Consider the following 23,667-nt stretch of genomic DNA (forward strand, 5'->3'; position numbering starts at 1 on the left):
TCCAAAAGTCTCTCAGACCATCCATTTATATCCACTACAGGTACACAGAGTAACAGGGCTGTCCTTTAGGGGACAGCCGTCCCCTAAGGCTGCTTGGGGGTGGAACTACATTTAAATAATAACTTAATGTTTTAAGGTATACACAGCTGTTTTAAATCCCCCAAAACATTATGCACACATCTGGGAAGTTTTCCAATTCAATTCAATTGTCTAGAAGTATAAAGAAAAGGACGGATTTTTTCAGGGTAAATACTAACTCATAACAATTAAGGATTATTGAAAAAAATTTAACCAAAGCATGCATACAGCATGCCCCAGGCATGCACAAGTGTGCTAAGCATTAGGTCCTTTTACTCATGACTGTGCCAGAGCATGTGGTCGCATTCTGGGAGCTTCGACGGCCCATTATTATTGTGCCCAGGTGTTTGTATTTCCTTAACTCTTGTTCTGCACTGTGTACCGCATCCTTTATCTGATGATTTGCTCTGTTCCAGACTTGTAATTTCATTGGTGTAGGGATGGGCAGCTAGATTGCCCAGTGGATACAGTGTCAGGCCTGAAGGCAGGAAAATTCATCTTCCTGAGTTCAAATCTGACCTCAGACACTTACTAGCTGTGTGACCCTGGGCAAGTCATTTAACCCTGCTTGCCTCAGTTTCCTCATCTATCAAATGAGATGGAGAAGGAGATGGCAAACCACTCCAGTATCTCTACCAAGAAAAGCCCAAATGAGGAGTTGGACGAGACTGAAATGAGGAAACACCAGCACTGATCCACAACTATTCTGCAATCTATTTCTTAGAGAATTGACTGGACCACTGAGCAGTTAAATGGTTTATCCAGGGACACACAGCTAGTAGGTGTCAGACTGGACTCAGGACTGCAAGGACAGCTCTATACCCATTGCATCACACGGCCTGTACATAATTTCTCTTAATTTAGCAATTGGCAATAATTTTCTTCTTGTCTTAGTAACAAGGTCTAGTTTTTTTTTTCATATAAAAGCAAAATTGAGCAGAAAAAATGATCCACCTAAAATCACATTTAGAGAATCCCAGTCATATAGATCATAACCTAGATACATAATGACAGCTACTTGAATTGCAGGCATGCTACCTTGAAGGAAATGACAACTTTTATTTCTTTTCCCCTAGATTTAGTATTTCCTCTTTGGAGCAGATAATTATGAGAGGAAAAAGAAAAAGCCTTGAGTCAGTCTTAGATAACTTTTTTCCCATCATGGTCTTTAAAACTGTCCTCTAGAGATGTGACTATTTCCATATGATGAACTTTGTGGTACAAACCCTTTCCCCTCAGCATTGCAGAATAGCACCCTGATGCAAGACCGCTGGCTGTCATCTGGGCTCCCAGCTCAACCCTGATGTGGATTTAGGGGCTAAAGTCATCTCGTCTTGCAAAACAGGAAAGACTAGAATGTGCAAACACATTCCTCCAAGAACAGTAAATACAATCTTTGCCAACAAAAATTCTGCCCAGGTCCAGAAAGATCTCTCAGAACCCCGGCCCTACCTCACTTACCACTGGGAGAAGATGGTCAGCTTGTGGGCTTCAGAATGTTGGAGAAGGAAGTTTGCTTTTAGAACCAACCCATCCCCCATTCAATACTACTTTTACTGCTAGGACCTCTACCTCTGCTGGTGATCCTTGTCTTCTACTCCCCCTACCCTGTGCACCTGGCTTGGGTCTCATTCCTACAGGACCCTACTCTCAGCCACCTATCCCCTTGGAGATAACTGTGAAATACATTCATAAGATGTAAATGACTTATGAGGTTTGTTTGTTTTTCTTCTTCTTCTTCTTTTTGCTTCTCCCAGAGGCATTTGCATTTAGTCTGTGGGCATCTCTAACCAGAAAGAAAGAGCTTTCGTGGAAGAATGTTAGACACCATGATGAGCCATAGAGATAATTCAGGAGCACGAGCTTTCTTTCCCATGTTCCTTATCTCACACCATTTAAGCAGCTGCATAAAGCCACCACTTACAAATTGCGTTATTCTTATTCAGCTGTTTCTCTCAGGTCTGACTCTCCGTGACCCCATTTGAGGTTTTCTTGGCAAAGATACTAGAATATTTTGCCATTTTCTTCTCCAGCTTATATTATAGCTGAGGAAACTGAGGCAAACAGGGTGAAGTGACTTGCCCAGGGACACACAACTAGTAAGTGTCTGAGGTCAGATTTGAACTCAGGGAGATGAATCTTCCTGACTCTAGACCTAGTGTTCTATGCACTATGGCACCACTTAGCTGCCCACTTATAAACACTTTCATAATATCATAGGATCACAAGTTTAGAGCTAGAAAGGACCTTGGTGGTCATGTAGTTTAACCCACTCATTTCACAGATGAGGAAACTGAGACCTAGATATGTGAAATGACAGAGGCAGGATTTGAATGCAGGCCATTCTCTTTCTATTGCACCAAAGATCCCATTTCTAGAGCCTGGTGATGAGCCAAGATACACAGAGGAGCACCATGGGAGCTCCAGAAGTCCCTCTGGCTGGCTCAGCTGCCAATCAATCTGCATCATGCCCAACACTAATGGGCAGCCATCCCAATGCTGATTGATGGACTGGCCAGCAAGTGACTGGAGCAATGGAGAACAGCAGATGAATCCCCCTCCTCTGAAGTGGGAGGGAGGAACTTCTAGCTGAGACCTCAGTGTCACAGGCTCATAGAGCTTTCTTTTTTCTTTTTCTCAATTGCACATAAAAATACTTTTTAATATTCATTTTAAAATAATATTTTATTTTCCTCCAATTACATGTAAAAATAATTTTTTTTTGCTTTTTTTGGTGAGGCAATTGGGGTTAAGTGACTTGCCCAGGGTCACACAGCTAGTAAGTGTTAAGTGTCTGAGGTTGGATTTGAACTCAGGTCCTCCTGACTCCAAGGCCAGAGCTCTATTCACTGCACCATCTAGCTTCCCCTTAAAAACAATTTTTAACATGATTTTTTTTTAGGTTTTGGGTTCCAATTTCTATTCTTACTTCCCTTCCCTCCCCCCTCCCTGAGATGGTAAGTAATCTGATGTAGGTTATACATATGCAGTCTTAAACATTCACTTTTAAAAATTTTGAGTTCCAAATTCTCTTCCTCCATCCCTCCCCTCCTGCCACCTTGAGAAGGCAAGCAATTTGATATAGGTTATACGTATGAAGTTATGCAAAACTTATATCCGTATTAGCCCCATTGCAAAAGAAAACACAGACAAAAAAAAGACCAAGAGAAATAAAGTAAAGAAGACGTATACTTTAATCTTCTTTCAGACTCCAACAGTTCTTTCTCTGAAGGTGGGTAACATTTGTCGTTACAAGCCCTTTGGAATTGTCTTACCCTGGCAGCAGAAGCACATGGCTTGCTCAGCATGTTCTCCTGATGCAATCACTATGTCCACTTGTGAGCCCGCACAAGTATTGTCTTGGGTCTATTTGATTTGTGAAGAAAAGGAGCCTTTCGATAGGCTATCGTGCAGGAACTGAGAATGCTTACAAAAGACCCTTCCCCACCTGCTTATTTCTTCTTCCCTCCCTAACTGTGACTGAGGAAAAGCAAATTGTAAACTGCTGAGTGGGAAAAGAAGCCTCGGGCCCCAATTTAACCCCTTGACCCACACATGACCATGAATGCAGGCCTCTTTTATTACCTGACTTTTAGGTTTCAGAATAGTGGAGATAGCTATGGGCTTGGGAGCCTTGACAGGTGGAGAGAGCAAAAGAATTTCCCAACAGACAAATTCCCAGCACAGCCCACACTGTAGAACACGGAAGTGAACTTATCAGACAAACGTTCATAGAAGGTCTGTTAAGTTTGAGCCCACCTTGACTCTAGAGAACTAGGTGGAATAAAGGAGAATGTGACCCTGGGTATCGGGGGAAAAATGTACTTCTGTTCACGCTATGCCTTCTCAGTAAATATCTCTTTGTAACAGTGCAGGGGGGGACCACCCCAAAACTAAAGAAACTCAAGGCAGAAATAAGCACGTGCTTACACGTGGCTCAAAAGCAGAAGTCCTGAGAGTGAACTTTCCCAGATCAATCAACGGTAGCATTTCGAGTTAGATTTCCTCAGAACGCACGTAGTGGAGAAAGATTTCCCATTCAGTCTGAGGGAGTAGTTCATGGACAAGGTTAATTGTGCGAAGGAAGAAAGATGCCAAATTCCCTAGGGAGAATGATCCAAAATTTAGACAAAAGAAAGAAATTTCCTGGGCAGAGCCTCACAAATGATACCAAACCTCAGAATTTCCAAATCTGAGGGTTCCCAAGTTTGAGACTTTGGCGATGATATCTTCTGGAGAGGGAAAGGGGTTTCCTGCATCAGCATGCTTCTTGGAGAAAGGACGTAATCCACATTGTTCCTACTTAAAGGGCACAGCCGGTGAGTTCTTTGGATAATCTTGTCTTCAGGGGATAGGAGGATGTAAGATAGGGGGTAGTGATAGATACACCAAAAGAACAGCAATACTATATTTTTAAATGGACAGAAGAAAACAAAAATGAGTGTAGAAGGGAACACAGACAAATAGAAGAATTTGGTTATTACTGTGTTAAATTATATGTATAATATATATATGTACTTGTTAAAAAAACAAACTAAATGATAGAAACATAGTTCTCTTTTTCTTCATATATTGAAATGTTTGTGTTTGTTGAATGCTTGCCAAGTTCACGATAAATTTTTTTAAAATTTAAAAACCATTTTATTTCCCAATAGTTACCCTCTCAGCTGCCTGCCTGTTAGAACCTTGCCTCACCACAAAGAAAAGATGGGAAATTTCTCAAGACCTGGGATTATGTCCCCTCCTGTCTACTCCAAACAAAAAATGAGAAGAGAGCTAGGCACACGAGGGTGAGCAGGAAAAGACTGGATAAATTGTGAATTTCTCCGAAACATCGTATTATAATGAAATCATGATTTGATGAAGCATAAGGAGGAAGCTGAAGTCCATATGTGTCATCTTTCTTCCCTCACTCCCAGGTTCCTTTAAACCTGAAAAACTCTAGGGTTTTTACCTACCCTTTAAGCTCATGGAAGCCTATTTGTAGGTCAACAGGTTTCTGTAGGCAACACTCAGAGTGCAATGACTGCTTTGAGGTTCTTTTGGAAAGAGCACTTAAAATAAAAATTCACCCTTAAACACCAAAAAGATGTTTTCTTCTTGCTCAACCATATGGCCCTGTTGTAAGTTGTAACCCCCGCCAACTGAACCTAAAGGTCTGGAAGCCCTACCAAAATCCCAACAGGAATTCCAAGAAGGACTCTTCAGCTGGATTAAACCTTGCTAAATCAACACCATCTCTTTCTCAGAACATTACACCAGGATTATTCCCAAGGGCCTTGGTTTGAGACAGCTACCCAGATGCTGATGGGAATTAATTGGTGATCCTTGTCCCAAATGTATGGACCAGTGGGAAAGGAGTATAAAAGACAGGGTCGTACACCTCTAGAGGTCTCAGGTTAGTGTCCCCATTCTTCTTTCCTCCACACATCTGAACTGACCAGCCAGGAAGCCGGGCACAAAAGCAAACTGGTGGTAAGATTATTTCTGGGCTTCTGGAACCCACAGCTTTTGCTAGAACTGAATAATGATAATATGGGAGACTACAGGGAAAGGGTTATTAACCTGGCGTCTGCAGATAGATTTCAGGGGAGGGGAGAGGGGGGTCTGTGAACGTGAAAAGGAAATATCATTATTTTCATTAACCTCTAACTGAAATTTAGCATTAACCTCTAGTATGAATTAATGATTCTGCGATGTAGTCTGTAGGCTGCACCAGACCACCATGACACAATCCCCAGCAGCAGGCAAAGTGAAAGGAAGACTTAGCCTTCTGCTGAACTTGGAGCAAAACTTGGGACCTATTGAGGTATCACTACTTTGGACTTCACCTATCTTGGCCTCAGTTTCCTCATCTATAAATAAGGGGGGGGGGGTTAAGTAGAGGGCCTCTGAGGGCTCTTCCAGCTCCAGAACTATGAGCCCAGGAACTGATGTGAAAATAGAAATCAACCAAACACAGTGGTGCATACCTGCAATGCCATCCACCAGCAGAGCTGGGAGATCTCTTGAGCACAAGTGCTCTGAGCTGCGGTGGGCCAATCCAAACACAAAGACCTGCATCGTTATGGTAGACTCCTAGGGCAGGAGGGCTAGCAGCTTGCCAAAGGAGGGGAGAACCAGCCTAGGTAGAAAGCAGAGCAAACACAAGTCAAGGCTCCCACGAGGGTCCATAAGTTACCTTTGAACTTCTAGCCTAATGAAGATAGGGAAACCCACTCATAAAAAATTTTATATATGTATGTATATATGTGTGTATGTGGTGTGTGTATCCATACATGCATATTCATACGTGTGTGTATACGTGTATATATACACCTATTTATATACACATATATGTATACATATAGCTATATCTCAATGCAATATTTTAATAATGAATCTAATTGTGAGGCAAATCCAGCTGCTAGAGGGAAAATGAAATCCACACTCACCATGGCAAGGTAAACTATTATCATTTGATCAGAACATCTATTTGTACAGGTTTCCATTCCAGAAAATGATTAAATAGGAATTCGAGCTAAGCAATGCTTTGGATGATTTCAGGAAAACGGAAGTTTCTGAAGCACAAAGCATCAAGGCGAAGGGGAAAGAACACTGGGCGGGGCGTCTGGTCCCAGCTTTGCTGTGTGACCTTGGGCAAGGTGCCTAACTTTTCTGGGCCCCAGCTTCCTCATCTTAAAAAAAGAGTGGGGCGATGGAAAAATGACTTCAGATGACCTTCTCACCTGAAGTAAAGGGATGTTTAATTTAGAAATCTCTAGCCTAGAAGTTTCTCTGAGATGTAAATTCATCCTACCTCTGGCTGGTTGGGTCTAAATTATACCTCAAGCCTCTCTGGGGCCAGCTGTAAATAGCCCTGAGGTTGGGGGAGAAAGAACATTTGGATGATACTTACTAGTACTGGGGCAGGAGGGAGTGTTTCTAAGGAAACTCCCAAAGCATCCAGGTGAGGGAGAACAGGGATAAACACCCTGGACTAGAGGTGACTCTGAGAATAGTATTTGGAAGGAGGAGCCCAGGCAAGCCTGAGAAGGGCAAAGCTAGGGGGGATTAAAGCCTGGGACACAACCCTAGGAATGCTAAATTGTGAGGCACCTTGCAATTTTCAATCTATGTTGCTTTAGGATGTGATATGAGGTTCCCTGGAGTGATTAGCAGCAAAATCCTTAAAAACAAAATAAAATACACACACTCACACACACACACACACATACACACACACTTAAAAGAAGGGGCCATGTGCTGTGTCCAAGAAATAGGGTGAAGAATAAGGGCAAGATTTAGGGGGAAATTCAGGCAATGTGAAAACAAAAGATACCATTCTTTCAAAAGGTGGAGTGCAGGAGGTAAGGGAAGAGACCTGGATTCTTCCAGAGAGGAAACACTAGGGAAGGAAAGGCCATTGAATGTGGAATCAGAGGACCTCAATCCCACCCCTGCATGCCCATGTGCACACACATACTCATAGACACACACGCACACATACACATATTCACATACACACACTCACACACATGCACACGCACACATACCATATACATGTGAGCGCACATGCATGCGTACACATACTCACACATACATATACACGCACACACACCCATTCACACACACACATACTACCTGTGTGGCTTTGGACAAGTCCTTTAACCTCTCTAGGTCTCAGTTTCCTCATCTGTAAAATAGAGGGCCCTTTCCAGCTCTCTAACTAATGTGTGATAATTTTCTATTTATCTTCCTACTTTATGCCTGGCTTAATAATAATGAGGGGACAACTGTGCAGATAGAATGGTAGAGGGAAAACGACATTGGATTTTGACCTGGAACACCTGGGCAACTCCTAGTCTTGGAGGTTCACCTCCAGCCACACTTGTGTGCAAAAGGCAAGAATTCAGAAAAAGCTTCTGAGCTGGGCTGGAGAATCTTCAGATTTACAGCCGCAACTCTTTCTTTTCACCTCCCCCCAACCTCCATTAATTCATATATGTGAGAGAATCAGGCGATCTTGAACTGAGGGAAACCATGGTGGTTTAGAAGAACCTGACTTTCCCGACCTTTTTTTCCCCTCCCTCCAACTAAAACACAGAGACTTGGAAGAGGAATGCAGGTTGGCATTTAGAAACTGACTGTGTTAAAGGGAACTTTTTTCACTTAATAGTATTTTTTTTTCTAAATACATGTAAAGATAGTTTTCAACATTCATTTTTATAAAATTTTGAGTTCCAAATATTTTTCTCTCTCTCTCTCTTCCCTCTCCCCTCCCCAAGATGACAGGCAATCTGATATAGGCTCTACATGTACAATCATGTCAAACATATTCTCACATTAGTTACATTGTGAAAGAAGAATCAGAACAAAAAGAAGAAATATGAGAAAGAAAAGACAAAAAAGGGGAAATAGTCTGCTTCATTAAGACTCCATAGCTCTTTCTCTGGATGTGGAAGAACTTTCTATCATGAGTCTTTTGGAGTTGTCTTAGATCATTGCATTGCTGAGAAGAGCTGAGTCATTCATAGCTGATTACCACACAATGTTGCTGTTACTGTGTACAATGCTCACTTCACTCAGCATCAGTTCATACAAGAACTTCCAGGTTTTTCTGAAATCCAGGTACTTTCTAAGCCTAAATCAGTTAGAGGCTTAGGTTAGGATACTGATCCTGCTAGCAGGAGGAAGTGAATACAAAAGACAGACTACATTTTAAGCTCTACTTAGCTGCCTGTCTGCTTTGCACTCTAAAATAACTCAGCCTACCGGGTTAAGAGTCTGCTGCTGATGGACCTGTCTCCTCATGGCAAGAAGACTGCTTTCCCTCAGTCCTCTGGCTGTGTTATAGAGCACACAGTCCTCAACGGTCAAGAGTTTGCCTTTCTCAGAGCTGAAGCTTAGCCTCTGGATTATCAGCAAAAGTGAGAGACAGCAGAGTCAACTCCTCCTGTTATGGGGAACAGGTAACATTTGAGATGCAGGCTAGAGCTGGGGCCCAGAAGATGGAGGCAGCAAAAACAGTCCAGCAGAAAGAACGGTGAGGAACAATAGAGATGCCCTACCCAGCAGAAAGCTGAGTCAGCAGAGCAGAAAAATGAAATTACTGGAAAACAGTGGCAGCCCTACTGTGTGAGCAGCATGGTGCTGCCCCTCCACATATGTATGCTGACCACATGCACTATATGCATAGGTGACCTGTGCCTCTTTGCCCTTCCCACTGAAGGTGAATATTTTTCTGGGAAAGAGTGCCACGGATTTGTTGAAGGGAAAGTTGGGAAAAGCAATATCCTGAGTCCTTATCCCTCATTAACTAGGTTAGTTTTCCCTCAAAGGAAAGGCAGAGAAGCAAGATGGTGGGGTGCAAAAATGCAGTACAGCAAGGTCCCCTCCAAAACTCCTCCAAACACATCTAGATAAGACACCAGACTGAATCCTGAAGGGGAGTGCAAGAAAAAATCACAGGGAGTTATTTCTCCAGACCAACTGGACATACCAGAGACAGGAGAGGTCTGTGGATGCTGCGGACAGGGTCTGGACAGAAGAGGGCTACATAGAGAGCATTCCAGTGTAGGGAGAAGCTATACACGAGGGCAAGAAGAGGTTCCAGGCCCATACCCAGGCTAGGGCATCTCAATGGGAACAGATATGAACTAGTAATCTTATCACTTACCACATAATTATAGGTCACAGATCCAGGATGACAAGGCAAGGGGCAGGCTGATGAATACAGGAGCAAATTCAGAAGCAGCTGCAGCAGCAATGTGAATCAGACCCAGGAGAAGAGCAGGGTCTTGGTTCTAGCCTCCAGCTCAATCTGAAGCCAGTGAGGGAAAAACAAACCAAAACAAATAAACAAAAAAACTAACCTGTTTTGGGTTTCTCTAATCTATAATGGGCAAAAAAGGAGAATCAAAGAAAAGAAAAGCCCTTTGTTCAGGGTGGATGGGAAGATGGTCTAACCATAGAGACAAAGCAGTGCTGCTCACTTCTATTTTTCTGCAAAAAAGAATTCCCTTTAACTCAAAATGACAAACAAAATCAACCACCAGGGTCAGCATCTAAGACAAGGAAGGAGAAGGTCATGAGCACCTCCCTGCCCTCATTGACTGCCCTGTATGGTCCTGAAAGAACCTGGGAGCTGGGAAAGTGGGATTGCTGAAGCACCGTCAGTAATCTGAAAGGTCACGGAGAAGAGTAGAGGTCCCACAAGACAGGAGAAGGGCAAATATCATCCTAATGTCTAACAAAGGAAAGAGAACAGTCAGCAAAGTAGAGATGAATTAATTCAGCTTTGGTTTTTGGGGAAATTCTAGAATGAACCATTAGAAACATGCTCTGAACATCTAGACAGGGAATTGGTGATTTAAGGAAGCCAGCATTATTTCATCAAGAATAGGCTGTGCTAGAATAATCACATTTTTTTCACAGTATGGCTAAAGTAGTGGATGAGGTAAACGCTGTGGGTATAGTTGACCTAGATTTTAGCAAAGCTTTCAATAAAAACCTCATCCTGTTCTTGCACAGAAGATAGAGAGATGGAGGGTAGATGATAATACATTCAGATGGCTTCAGAACTGATTGGATGGCCAATTCAAAGAGTAGCTCTTAATGGTTCAATATCAACATGGCAGGAAGTCTCCAGTGTAGTGCCCTAGGGATCCATGATACACTGATACATGATAATTTCTTTTTTAAAATTTAATATTTTATTTTTCCTCAGTTACACGTAAGACTTTTTTTTTAACATTCTTTAACACTTTTTAACATTCTTTTTTCAAATTTTGAGTTCCAAATTCTTTCCCTCCCTTCTTCCTCTCACCACTTCATTGAGAAGGCAAGCAACTTGACCTAGGTTGTACATATGTGCAGTTATACAAAACACATTTCATACAAGTCATCTGTGAAAGAAAACAGGCCAAAAAACCTAGGGAAAGTAAAGTAAAGAAAAAGTCCCTTTGATCTGCGCTCAGGCTCTTTCAGTTCTTTCTCTGGAGATGGATGGTACCTTTCGTCATCCAAGAATTGTCTTGGGTCATTGTACTGCTGAGAACAGCTAAGTTATTAAATCTTCATATAACATTGCTATTACTGAGTGCAATGTTCACCTGCTTATGCTTATTTCACTTTGCATCAGTTCTTATAAGTGTTTCCAGGTTTTTCCGAGAGCACCTGGCTCGTCATTTCTTATAGCACAATGGCATTCCGTCACAATCACATACCATAACTTGTTTAACCATTCCACAATTGATGGACATCCCCTCAATTTTCAATTCTTTGCCCCCTCTGAAAGAGCTGCTATAAACATTTTTGTACATATAGGTCCTTTTCCTTTTTGTTTTTTTATCTCTTCGGAATACAAGCCTAGTAGTGGTATTGCTTGGTCAAAGGGCATGCATGGTTTTGTAGCCTTTGGGCATAGTTCCAAATTGCTCTCCAGAATGGGCAGATTAGTTTACAACTCCACAAACAGTGCATTAGTGTCCCTATTTTTCCACCTTCCCTCCAATATTTGTCATTTTCTTTTTCTGTCATATTAGCCAATCTGATAGGTATGTAGTGGTAGCTCAGAGTTGTTTTAATTTGCATTTCTCTAATTAATAGTGATTTAGAGCATTTTTTCATATGACTATAAATAGCTTTGATTACTGTCTGAAAAGTGCCTGTTTGTATCCTTTGACCATTTATCAGTTGAGGAATGGCTCTTATTTCTGTAAATTTGACACAGTTTTCTATATATTTGAAAAATAAGATCTTTATACATGATGGCTTCTTAATAAGTGGAGTTAACAAGACATTCCTGAGCTTAAGTGTTACGGGCATAGCAGGAGATGAAAGCGTACAAGCTCACAGTTCATTTAGTCTCGTTTCGAAAACAAGACTCAGGTACTTGAGACAATAGAGAATAATAAGTGACAGCGTATGGTCCAGTGGTACATTGCGTGGTTTGGTTGGCCCAAATTGTAGGAGATCAGAAAGGTTTCAGGGTCAACTGGGAAGGCTTACTAAGGAAGATAGAGATCTGGGCTGGGCGGGTGCATGGGAAGAATTTGGACTCATTCCTGAGCTGACGGGGTTGTAGAGAAACCCTCAGAAGCCACCTGCATTGATGAGCTCAGCCCCCTAGTTGCCACCCATTCCCTCTTAACACTGATGTTTGTGGATGTGAATTCCAGGGTTCACGATGGTGCCATGCACCAGTCCACTGCTGGGTTTGCTGTTGCTGGCTGTGTTGTGCCACTGCTCGGGGCCCACCCACTCCACAGAGGAGCTGCAATCTTTACCACCCAAGGGGGCTTGCATCAACTGGATAGGGGGTGCCCCAGGCCACCCTGGCTACAATGGGTCTCCGGGCCGGGATGGGAGAGATGGCATCAATGGTGAGAAAGGGGAGAAAGGAGATGCAGGTGAGTTCAAAGGCCATATCTCTTCCTGGGTTTCATTCTATCCCTCTGAGCAGTTCCACAAAGCAGGTTAGAGAGACTGCATCAGGGTCATGCATGAAGTTAAGTGGAACATCACTGTGGTCACTGTTGCAAATCATATAGCTATAGTTTAGACTGAGAATCAACCAATCAACATTTATTAAGCTATAAAGACAAAAACGACAGTCCCTCCCCTCAAGGAGCCTCCATTCGGCAATGAGCATTTATTGTGCACTTACTGAGTGCCGGGCACTGTGCTGCCACCTGGAGATACAAAGTAGGGAGAGCCAGCTTGTGACTTCAAGTAGCTTACATTCTAATGACAGAGATCCCTCCAAGGTACAAAGAGTAGATGGCAGGTAATCTTAAAGGGGGGAAGCTAGGGTGCCATAGTGCACAAAGCACTGGGCTTGGAGTCATCTTTCTGAGTTCAGATCTGACTTCAGACACTTCTTAGCTGTGTGACCCTGGGCCAGTCACCTTGTTTGCCTTGGTTTCCTCACCGGTAAAATGATCAGAAGAAGGAAGTGGCAAACCATTACAATATCTTTGCCAAAAAAAACCCAAATGGTGTCATGAAGAGTCAGACACAACTGAACAACAGATCTTAAAGGGAAAGGTACTACAATTTGTCTTTCTTATGTAACCCCTAGTAGATAGATAGCTAGAGAGCTAGATAGAGCATTTATTATGTTCCAGGTCCTAGGCTGAGTACTAGGGATACAAATACAAGCAAAAAAGACAATCCTTAACTTCAAAGAGCTTCTCTTCTAATAATGGAGGACATCATGTAAAAGGAAGCTGGAAAAAAAGGATAGAAAGACAAGGTGTGAGCATGGATGTCTTGGGCACATCATGAACTGGTGGTCTTGGACAGGGACTCACCAAGCAGAAGAGGGGATCCTAAGTCGGAGGCATCTCCAGGGTCAAAAGTTTGCTGATAAGGACATAGAAAAATCTGGAGAATCTGGAATAGGACCCAAGTTTGACAATCACTCTGCATTTTTTTCCCCTAGCAGTGGGGATAGACCGTACTCAATCATGCACATTCTCTAACTCTTGTCTCTTTTCCAATCTATTCTATTGATCTAATTCCATTTTGCTCAAGTCCAGGCAATGAGTATTTGCTGTCTAGCCAGCCCAGTGCTGGTGCTAGGAGGAAAAGAGAAGGCACATAAAACAATTAGGGAACAATTACAGGCAAGCGTTAAAATGATCACAAGTCGATGCCATTTGGGATAGCAGAGACCGTAGGCAATGGAAGGCAAGGGAAGATCACGAGAGGCTAAGCTTTTCTGGAACCTACAAAATTGAGCAGAATTCACCCACTATAATTTTGCAATGGATATTCTCAGCTGACTCTTACTGCTATTTGTAAGTCTTCTATTCATCCTAATGAACTCTCTATCTCATTCTTCACAATGACCTGGGTTGTTTGTTTGGTTTTTTTTTTTTGTAATGGATGTGGTTTTTTTTTAACATTAGTCATTTCCTATTATCTCACCACTTCTACTCCACTAAACTTTCCCTTGTAACAAAGAAAAATCATTTAAAAAAATGGTCAATGAAGAGACCACATCTGACAGTCTGAAACATTCCTCAGCCCTAGACCTCTCACTTCTATTAAGCCTCCCTGGAAGGCGATGCAACCTAGGAAAAAGAGCCCTGACTCTGAAATTAAAGGAACTGCATTCAAATTCTGCCTCTGATGCTCGTTACTCATAGGACCGTGGTTGGACTAGACAGCCAGCGAGGCCCCTTCCAATTCTAGATGTACGCTCTATCCCCTGGAGCTGAGACTGCACATTGCCCTAAGTTTAGGGATCTTTTAGTGCTGTTGTCATTTATATCGTTCTAAGCACTTTGTTTATCGTTTACTTCATCCTGCCATGACTTCTGTAGATCTCCCCATTCTGGAAAGGCTTTGAGTATAGCCCTGGAAACAGACTGTGTCTGCTTTCCGAGGGCCAGACTAGCTAAATACCAAGATGCTCACCATCAGCAGGCCACCCACTTGGGGACGAATTCTGGACCATGGCAACCTGAAAACAATATCAGCCTGTCCTATCTAAACCGTGAATCCCTAGTACCAAGTGCTCTGTACACAGCAGGTATTTAACAAATGTTTGTTGACTGAAGGAATGGACTAGTAAATTTAATAGCAAGCATTTATTGGGTCTAGCCCTGGGGATACAAAGACAGGAAGGAAACATCCCTGCCTTCAAAGAGCATACATTATACAAAGGAATACAATATGTCCACACAAGTAAATACAATGTAATTTGTGTAGGAAAATGACAATGAATGAATGAATGAGAGGTGTAGAAAGAACAGGAAAACAGGAAGCAGAGGAAATGAGATGAGAATGCATGTGAAGAAGACAGGAGATGGAAGGAGTGCAGAGAATAATAAAAGATGCCTCTTTGGGTATTTTCCTAGGATATTGGCTAGAGAAATTATCAGTAAGCAAATGTTAACTGAGCACCCATTATATGCCTGGCACTATGAGGGACACCAGAAAAGAAGACATGGGTTGTCTCTCCCTTAAGGATCTTCTTCCACCAGTTAGCTCTGCCATGATGGCTAGAGAGGTCACGAGTCTTGACGTGACAGGAGCTCTGTTGGGATGAGATTTGGAAATGAGCCCAGCTCACTGTGGCTACTGATATTCTCTTATATAACAGGTCTGCTGGGTCCCAAGGGTGATACTGGTGAGATGGGTGTTCCAGGAGTTGAAGGTCCCAGAGGGTTTCCTGGACTTCCAGGGAAGAAAGGAGAACCAGGAGAAGCAGCCAATAGGTACCACTCAGCCTTCAGCGTTGGGCTGGCTGCCCGAGCCCCAGTCCCCAATGTCCCCATCCGCTTCACCAAGATTTTCTACAATGGACAGAACCACTACGATGTCACAACCGGCAAGTTCCGCTGTAATTTCCCAGGCTTGTATTATTTCTCCTACCATATCACAGTATATATGAAGGATGTGAAGGTCAGCCTCTTCAAGAAGGACAAGGCAGCCATATTCACCTTTGACCAATATCAGGACAAAAATGTCGACCAGGCCTCAGGCTCTGTACTATTGTACCTGGAGAGTGGGGAGGAAGTCTGGCTCCAAGTGTATGGGGACGGAGAGCACAATGGCCTCTACGCAGATAATGTTAATGACTCCATCTTCAGTGGCTTCCTTCTTTATCATGATGCCGATCAACCTTGACCTCAGAGAGCACCAGAGAATCCACTCAAGCATATACTTTGAGAAAATCTCAACTTTCACAACTCTGATCTACTTTATCCAAGAGTTTGGCTTTATTTCCTCATTGGAGACACTGAACCTTATTCATTCACTTACTCACTCATTCATTCATTCAATATACTTTTTTGGTTACCTGAATTTGCTGTTTTGCTTACCTAAATTTGCCTAGCCCATTATCAAGTGTTGTAGGACAGACAAAAAAGGGATGAGACGATACTTATCAGTCTCATGGAAAATTCACAGTTTAGCTGAGGGGGATCAAGATTTAAATGCATAAAAAAAATCACTAAAAATGCAAGAAAGTGTCAAGTAATTGGTATAAAGATGAAGACAGGTATTCATGGCCACTTTGAGGCCTCCCTGTGATAGGACATGTTTTCTCTCCCTCACAATGGGCGTATCTGAATAAGTACCATTATGAATAATGTCCTTCCCTAACAACTCCCCCTTCAGAGAAGATACTTTCATCCCCTAGTCCTAATTCTCCCATTAGGTCAAAAAATGTAAGAGAACTGGCCTCTTTCCACATAGTCACCTTTTTTATATCCATACCTGCCAAATTCCCAGAGGCAGATTCTCCTCCTCAGGATAATGAATCTAGAGTGAAAAAGGCCTTAGATGCCATAAGTCTAATCCCCTTCTTTTACAGATGAGGAAACTAAGGCTCAACTTGCTGGACTAACATTTCTTCTAAGATTTTCACTAAAGTAAAAGCTGATAGCATTCTATAAATGTTCTATAAACTGATGCCTTGACTTTGACTCACATTTTCAATTCTGGGTAATTCCTAAGAACACACTTAGAATGATAAAACTAGAGCCTTGTCTATTCTTTGTCTTTTCAAAATGTTTGAATATTCTCATTTCTACAATTAAACTCATCATTAGTACAAATAAAAGCTTCGAAAATCAATTATTTGCAGCTTCATTTCTGGCGGAAGAGTTTTAGAAAGGACGGAAGGCAAAGTGATTAACGTGAAAATGTTTTACATGATTGCACATGTATAACCTTTATCAGATTGCTTACCTTCTCATAGAGGCGGAGGGAGGGAGGAAAGGATAGAATCTGGAACTCAAAACTTAAAAAAAAGTTAAAAATTGTTTTTACATACAATTGGGGTAAAATAAAATATTACTTTTAAAAAAAATTTAAAGGATGGAAGGAAAGGGAAAACCTAGCTTTTTTTTCAGAAGCTCAAGCAGGCATTATACTCAGAAAAAAATCACTGGGGATTTCCTCAGGGCTTCTAACAAGGAAAAGTGTAGGTATTCTGCCTTTCATATCTTGCTGTTTGAGCTCCCATGGGGTAAAACAGTCTGGTTTCTCCGACTACTTTTTCACAGCGTGCTGATGATATGGACCAAGGATCACATTGCACCCAATAATGCTCCAAAGTGGAGGGGGCATTTCTTTCTTCCTTTTTTTAAAGTAGTTTTTATTGTTGTCTTGTTTTTCCATCATAATAATTTCCCATTAACCAACTTCTATACATTGAACCTTCTCCTTTTTTTTTTTTTTTGGTTAGGCAATGGGGTTAAGTGACTTGCCCAGAGTCACACAGCTAGTAAGTGTTATGTGTCTGAGGCCAGATTTGAACTCAGGTCCTCCTGAATCCAGGGCCGGTGGTCTATCCACTGCACCACCTAGCTGCCCTGAACCTTCTCTTTTAACAAACAACAACGAAAAGAAAAATGTTTAAGCCATGGTAAGTGACACAATACTTGTGTCTTACATTCTAGATCACATTTCCCACCTGTGGTCCCCACCTCTCTACTGAGAGAAGGAACCTGAGTTTCCTCGTCAAATGAGATAATGCATGTGACTCTTTGTAAAGCTTAAAGTGTCATATAAGTGTCCACAGTTATTATCATTGTTGTTATCAGCTCTCCAGGACAAAAATTGTTTATTACAATTCAATTGCTTTTAGTGTTATCATTTAATTGTTATTATCATTCTATGCATTATCATCATCATCATAATTTTGCCTTTCTTCACTCTGCATTACTTCATCCATGCCCTCCCAAGCTTCTCTGAAATCCTCACAGTCATTGCTTTATATGGTACGGTTATATTCCATTAGAGTCACAGTTTGTGTGGCCATCCCCATCAATAGGAACTACGTTGGCCTCCGTTTTTTTGCTACCCCAAAGAAAACTGCTGTGAATATTTTCATAGAGACAGCCTTTGTTTCTTTCATTGATCTCTTTGGGGTATTTGCCCAATAGTGAAGAAAAGGCTATTTCTTTGATATGTTTTCTTTCCCCATGAACCACCAGGACTTTAAAGGCTAAAGTACGAGATCACAGCATCAGAGAATCATAGATTTAGCCCTGGAAGACTCCTTAGAGGCCATCAAATCCAACATCTTCATTTTACAGATAAGGAAACTGAGGCACAAAGAGGTTAAGTGATTTGCCCAGTGTCAAATAGCTAGTAAGTTTTGGAGGATGGATTTGAACCCAGGTCTTCCTTGCTCCTAGTTCAGGGCCCCATTCATTACAGCATGTTGCTTCTCATATCCACAGGTCTGTATGTGACTTCAGATGCCATGGGTATATACAGAGTCATCTGATAAAAAAAAAAAAATCACTCCAAAAATTCACATTTCATCTCTATGATATGTTTGACTACATAATAGAACCTTTGCAAATATACAGATATTGCCTTTTTAAAAAAGTTTTCATCCAGTTTGCATTTTGCAAAAATGACTCTAGATCTAAGTCTAGATCTAAGATCTAGGCCCATCACATGGGCTGCTTTTTTTTTTTAGTCAGTGAAAACAGGAAAATGCAGCTGCTTTCCTCCCAAATAGTTGTGCAAGTGGAATCCTATTTCAAATGAATTAAGAGATTTAGCAGGTTCATTGTAAACCTTAAAGTGCCAATGTCTCAGATTATTGTTACTTAAAGCACTGGATAATTTTACCAAAAAATAGCCAGCCTCTAATGTTTCAAGTTCAGATTTTTTGATATATTGGGTTTTCTTCTAATTTTTGGTTCTCCTGACAAATGACAAGGAGAAAACACAAATATTCATAGGATCATAGATTTATAGCTGGAAAGAATCTTGATGTCAGCGAGTCTAAGCCCCTTATTGTACAGATGACGAAAATGAGGCACAGAGGGCTTAAATGATTTGCCCAGTCCTTACTGAAACACACTATGAATGCTGAATAACAGAATAAGCATGTTCTCCCTCTCTTCTCTCTAATGCATAATTTGATGTCTGGAGTCGGGGTGAGAGGTGGGGAGAAGCTACTCTCTCTGCCCATTTATCTACCTCCAGTAAGAAAGATCCCCATTGGAACTGAAAGACTAAATTAAGACTTCCCAGTATCTTACTTGCCTGAGAATTCATCAGCTGCAACAGCTGAGGAAAATGCACAGATCAAAGGAATTAAGGAGGTTGAAGAACTGGGAAGAGAGGCCATCACTTGGAAAGTGAAGCCCCAAAAGCTAAATTAGGGGTTGGCAAAGAGAGGAAGACTAAGGGTCAGCAGATACTGACTTACTCAAGGCAGGAGGGTGACCTGCCCCTACAATGTACAAAGGATGATTGATCTATCTGGATGGGGTGAACCTCCTCTGGACTGGAGAACACTGAGTGAATGGGGTAAAGGGTGGGCTTTGAAGAGTCACGGGGGGAGCAAGAACATGCCTGCTCTTCCTTGAGCCAGGGAGAATAAATGACAGGCATCCAGTGCTGGAGAGGGCACCTTCTTTTCTCCTTGAGACTCTATCCCAGGGGGGCTACATCAGATACAATGACCTTCAGCACAAGCCTCTCGATGTCCACATTCAAATTGATGTCCATCTCACACTGACTTCCATCTGGCTTGCCAGCTCCAGCCATCTGAGAAAAACACAAATATTTGAAGGATCGTCGACTTAGGGCTGCAAAGGATTTTAGAGGTCATTGAACCCCATTTTATGTATGAGAAAGCTGACACATAAAGAGAAAGAAGGAAATGAGGATTTGTGAAATGCTTACTCTGCTAGGCACTGTGCTAAGAGAGGCTGCCTAAGGTTACACAACCAGTAAATATTTGAGGTAATATTGGAACCAAGGTCTTTCTGATTCCACGTCCAATGCTCTTCAACAATAACATGAGACCACTCATTCCAAAATTTGCTAGTTTTGCTATAATAGCAGGGGACCTCAATGTATTCCCTTTGGACCTAGATAAATCTAACAAAAAACGAACAAGAAAGATGTCAATGACCTATACAGAATCTTTAAAAAGTTGTATATGATAAATCTCTGATTACTGAATAGGAAGAGGAAGGAATGTACATATCCTTAGAGGCACATGTCACCTTTACAAAAACTAACCATGTATTAGGCCATAAAAACTTCACAAATACAGAAAAATAGAAATATTAGAAATATCCTTTATTGATTACAAAGCAATAAAATTACATTCAATAAAGAACCACTGAAGAAAGGGAAAAAATAAAACAAAATTCACTAATTTTGTTTCCATGATACATGTTTGACTAAATAATAGAATGAATGTTTGGAAATACTTGGGTATTCCTGTTTTTAGTTCTCATCCAGGTGTTTGGCATCATGTAGACATGGCCCTTTCTACATCCATCTCTTGTGCAAGATTTATTTAAGTGGGTGGAAAATGAATATGCAAGTACCTTCAAACTTTATGCAAAAGGTGTGTTCCCAAATAGCTGTGTAAATTGAATCCAATTTTAATGTACTAAGAAACTTAGCTAAAGCCTTGCATAGCCATAGAAACAGAAAAGATTGGAATGGCATAGTCCCTACTCTCCAGGACTTGACAATCTAATTGTCTCCATCTAACAGATGAACTGATGAGTGAAATGTCCCATCACCACTATGTCCTGATTTCTTCTTTCTGTCCAGGTGGGATGTAATACATTCTGCTGACAATCCTGACAATCCTCTGTTTCTACCACCGTAATCAATCCTCAGCCATAGAATATGGGCTCTTTGAGGACAGGGACTAGTCTATTCTTGACTTCATATTTTCCAGTGCACTAGTACAATGCCTGGCACAGAGAGGGCATTTTGCTAATGTATTGCTGACTGGTAGGACAATAATACGAGGTCCCAGAAATCCATTGTTATATATAGAAGTAATCAGAACTGATAATATTCAGTGTCAAGGGTATTTTTAGACATTAGGAAATTAAAAGTGATCTCTTTTCAAGATAATCATGCTTGTAAGAGGCATCCTTTGTTTAGTAGGGAGCCAGAAATATTCAGTAATACAGGTAAGCACATGCCAGATAGAAGACAATCTATTGCCAACATTCACATCCTGGAGGGAAAGGGAATATATAGAAAGCATAAAAAATCCCACCAGCAGTCCACTGACAGGGATGTGCTATGATGGACCTATTGTTCAGGAGGGCCAGAACTATGCAGTGGATTCCAGAAAGGCTTAGAAAGCCAGGTCACTCTTCTGACTTGGGGTATGCTGAGTCTGCCCTTTCCCTAACATGCTGGGTCAATCTGCAGTTGTTCTCTGCCCTTTCTTACTATGGGAATCAAGAGCAGAGAGTTTATCTTCTCTATTCATGTCCTGAGTGAGATACAAGAAAGTTCAGGAAAACTGACATTCACATGTGTATATATACAGGAAGCTGAGGCAAACTTACCTTTGGTCAGAGAGAGCTGGAATTGCAGATATTCAAATCCACGTCCTGCTGACAGCTTGTCCCGAGGCATTGCTCTCTTCCTCCCTCCCCGCTCCACCAAACTGGAGGATTATAGCTGAGAAGAAAGCACAGTGGCCGACAGCCACGTGTAGGATAGTGGTAGGGGTGGTGGTGTTCAGCTGTTTGGTTGTGTCCTACTCTTTGTGACCCCATGGACCATACCGTCCATTGGATTGTCTTGGCAAAGGTATTGGAGTGCTTTGCCATCTCCTTCTCCAGTAGATGAAGGCAGAGGTTAAGTGAGGAAGCTAGTAACTGTCTGAGGCCAGATTTGAACTCAGCTCTTCTCGACTTCAGGCCCTGAGCTCTGTGCATTGAGCCACCTAGCTGCCTAGAGAGAGGCACTAAGCGGGGGAGGGGAGAAAAAAGGAAGGAAGGAAGGAAGGAAGGAAGGAAGGAAGGAAGGAAGGAAAGGAAGGAAGGAAGGAAGGAAGGAAGGAAGGAAAGGAAAGGAAAGAAAAAAGCAGGAAAGAGAAAGGAAGGAAGGAAGGAAGGAAGGAAGGAAGGAAGGAGGAAGGAAGGAAGGAAGGAAGGAAGGAAGGAAGGAAGGAAGGAAGGAAGGAAGGAAGGAAGAAAAAAGAAAGGAGGAAGAGAGAAAGGGAAGAAGAAAGGAGAGAAAAAGGGGAGAAGAGAGAAAAAGAAAAAGAAAGGAGGAAGAGAGAAAGGGAGGAAGAAATGAGAGAGAAAAAAGAAAGGAAAGGGAAAAGAAGGAAAGAAAGAAGAAAGAAGGAAGAAAAGAGGAAGAGAGAAAGAAGGGAGGAAGACAGAAAGGGAAAAAGAAAGGAGAGAAAGAGGGAAGAAGAGAGAAAAAGAAAAAGAGAAAGGAGGAAGAGAGAAAGGGAGGAAGAAAGGAGAGAGAAAAAAGACAGGAAAGAGAAAAGAAGGAAAGAAAGAAGAAAAGAGGTAGAGAGAAAGAAGGGAGGAAGAGAGAAAGGGAAGAAGGAGAGAGAGGGAGAAAGAGAGAGAAAGAAAAAGAGAAAGGAGGGAGAAAAAAGGAGCAAGAAAGGAGAAAAAAGAAAGGTAGGAAGGAAAGAAAAGGAAAGAAAGAAAAACAAAGAAAAAGAAAAGAAAGCATCTGAGTGCTTGCTATGTGCAAAGTACATAGCCAAGCCCTGGGATACAAAAAGAAAAGTAAGACAATAGCAATGAGTCAGCAGTTGGTGGTGGTGGTAGTGAGGGGGGTAGGTCACTTCCCTACAGTGACTGCTTCTCTTGGTGTTGGCTATGGGGCTGTAATGGGAGGACGGTGATCTGGAGGGCACTGCCATTCCCCAGGCTCTTGGGTTCAGGACTATTTTTTTCTGGACTATTCCAGCTGGGTGACTGATGGGAGGTAGTAGTTTGTCTTGTCTGGTGCATGCCCCTTCCTGCCCCTTCTTCAAAGCACTGTGGTGGGTGATCCTTTGGAGCTCCAGAGAGGTCCTTGAAAGTTTTCTAGTATCCAAGATTTGGAAAATAAGCCCATGTTCATCTTTTACACATTGTCAATGGCTTAAGTGGAAATGAGAAAGATGTACTTATCCATAAAATGACTGACTTCTTCTTTTACCTGGATGCCAAGGTCAAAGTTTGGGTGTAATCCAAATGGTCTAGTGGGTGAGGATCCAGACAGTCAAGGCACAAAGCATCTCTCTACTCTGGGGGCATTCCACAGAATCTCCAGCTGGAAGGGACCTCAGAAACCAGCTAGTCCAAATCAGCTTGAACAAAAATCCCCGCTGCAATAGATAGGTATTTGACAGAGTCACCCAAGCCTTGTTTAGAGACCTCCAGGGATGGGAAGCCCACCACCCCGAGGCAGCCCGTTCCATTTTTGGATAGCTCTCCTTATTTATAAGTTTGGCCTTCCATTAAGTTTCTTTGTAGCTATCATCCATTTCTCCTCGGTCTGCTTTTGGGGATCAAGAAGAACGCTCTAATATCATGTTAGAAAGCCTGTCAAATGCTTAAAGACAGTTCTTCATTAGAAATCTTCCATTCCATTCGACAGCCCTTTCAAGCCTTGAAGACAATCCTCTTGTCTCTCATCAGCTTCCTCCCCGTTACACCTCCACAGTTTCTTCTACATCTCCCGAGACGCACACACCCCATGTTGGAGCCCACGTGATTATCCATATTGCCTCTCTGATCATCTTCGGGATTCAGAAGCACATACAGAAATGATCTTCCACTAAGGGCCCTACGATAGCTCCCTAGCATAGCACCCCGGTGCAGTGGAAAGGAATTTGGATTG

At 42.0% G+C, this 23,667-nt stretch overlaps 1 protein-coding gene and 1 long non-coding RNA gene across 2 annotated transcripts; one reads left to right on the top strand and one right to left on the bottom strand.

The window, feature by feature from the left end:
• Positions 1 to 5,434: 5,434 nt before the first annotated feature.
• Positions 5,435 to 16,650, top strand: ADIPOQ (adiponectin, C1Q and collagen domain containing). The gene is made up of 3 exons (XM_021005824.2): positions 5,435 to 5,553; positions 12,240 to 12,470; positions 15,173 to 16,650. Exons 2-3 carry the CDS (start codon positions 12,248 to 12,250, stop codon positions 15,697 to 15,699), a joined length of 750 nt encoding a protein of 249 aa, XP_020861483.1. The 5' UTR covers positions 5,435 to 5,553; positions 12,240 to 12,247; the 3' UTR covers positions 15,700 to 16,650.
• On the bottom strand, positions 12,630 to 21,840 carry LOC144457470 (uncharacterized). The gene is made up of 2 exons (XR_013486792.1): positions 21,375 to 21,840; positions 12,630 to 19,590 (listed from the first exon to the last, which is right to left on the bottom strand). It is a non-coding gene; the product is annotated as an uncharacterized LOC144457470 (long non-coding RNA).
• Positions 21,841 to 23,667: the final 1,827 nt, after the last annotated feature.

The sequence above is a fragment of the Phascolarctos cinereus genome, unplaced genomic scaffold (genome assembly GCF_003287225.1).
Source record: "Phascolarctos cinereus isolate Bilbo 61053 unplaced genomic scaffold, phaCin_HiC Scaffold_5;HRSCAF=322, whole genome shotgun sequence".
In the NCBI taxonomy this organism is placed as follows: Eukaryota; Metazoa; Chordata; class Mammalia; order Diprotodontia; family Phascolarctidae; genus Phascolarctos; species Phascolarctos cinereus.

What these genes read in the sequence shown, in the direction of transcription:
- ADIPOQ (XM_021005824.2), top strand. Translation starts at nt 12,248, where the DNA reads ATGGTGCCATGCACCAGTCCACTGCTGGGTTTGCTGTTGCTGGCTGTG. An exon ending in AGGGGAGAAAGGAGATGCAG is followed by an intron (nt 12,471 to 15,172) that starts GTGAGTTCAAAG and finishes CTTATATAACAG; the next exon opens with GTCTGCTGGGTCCCAAGGGT.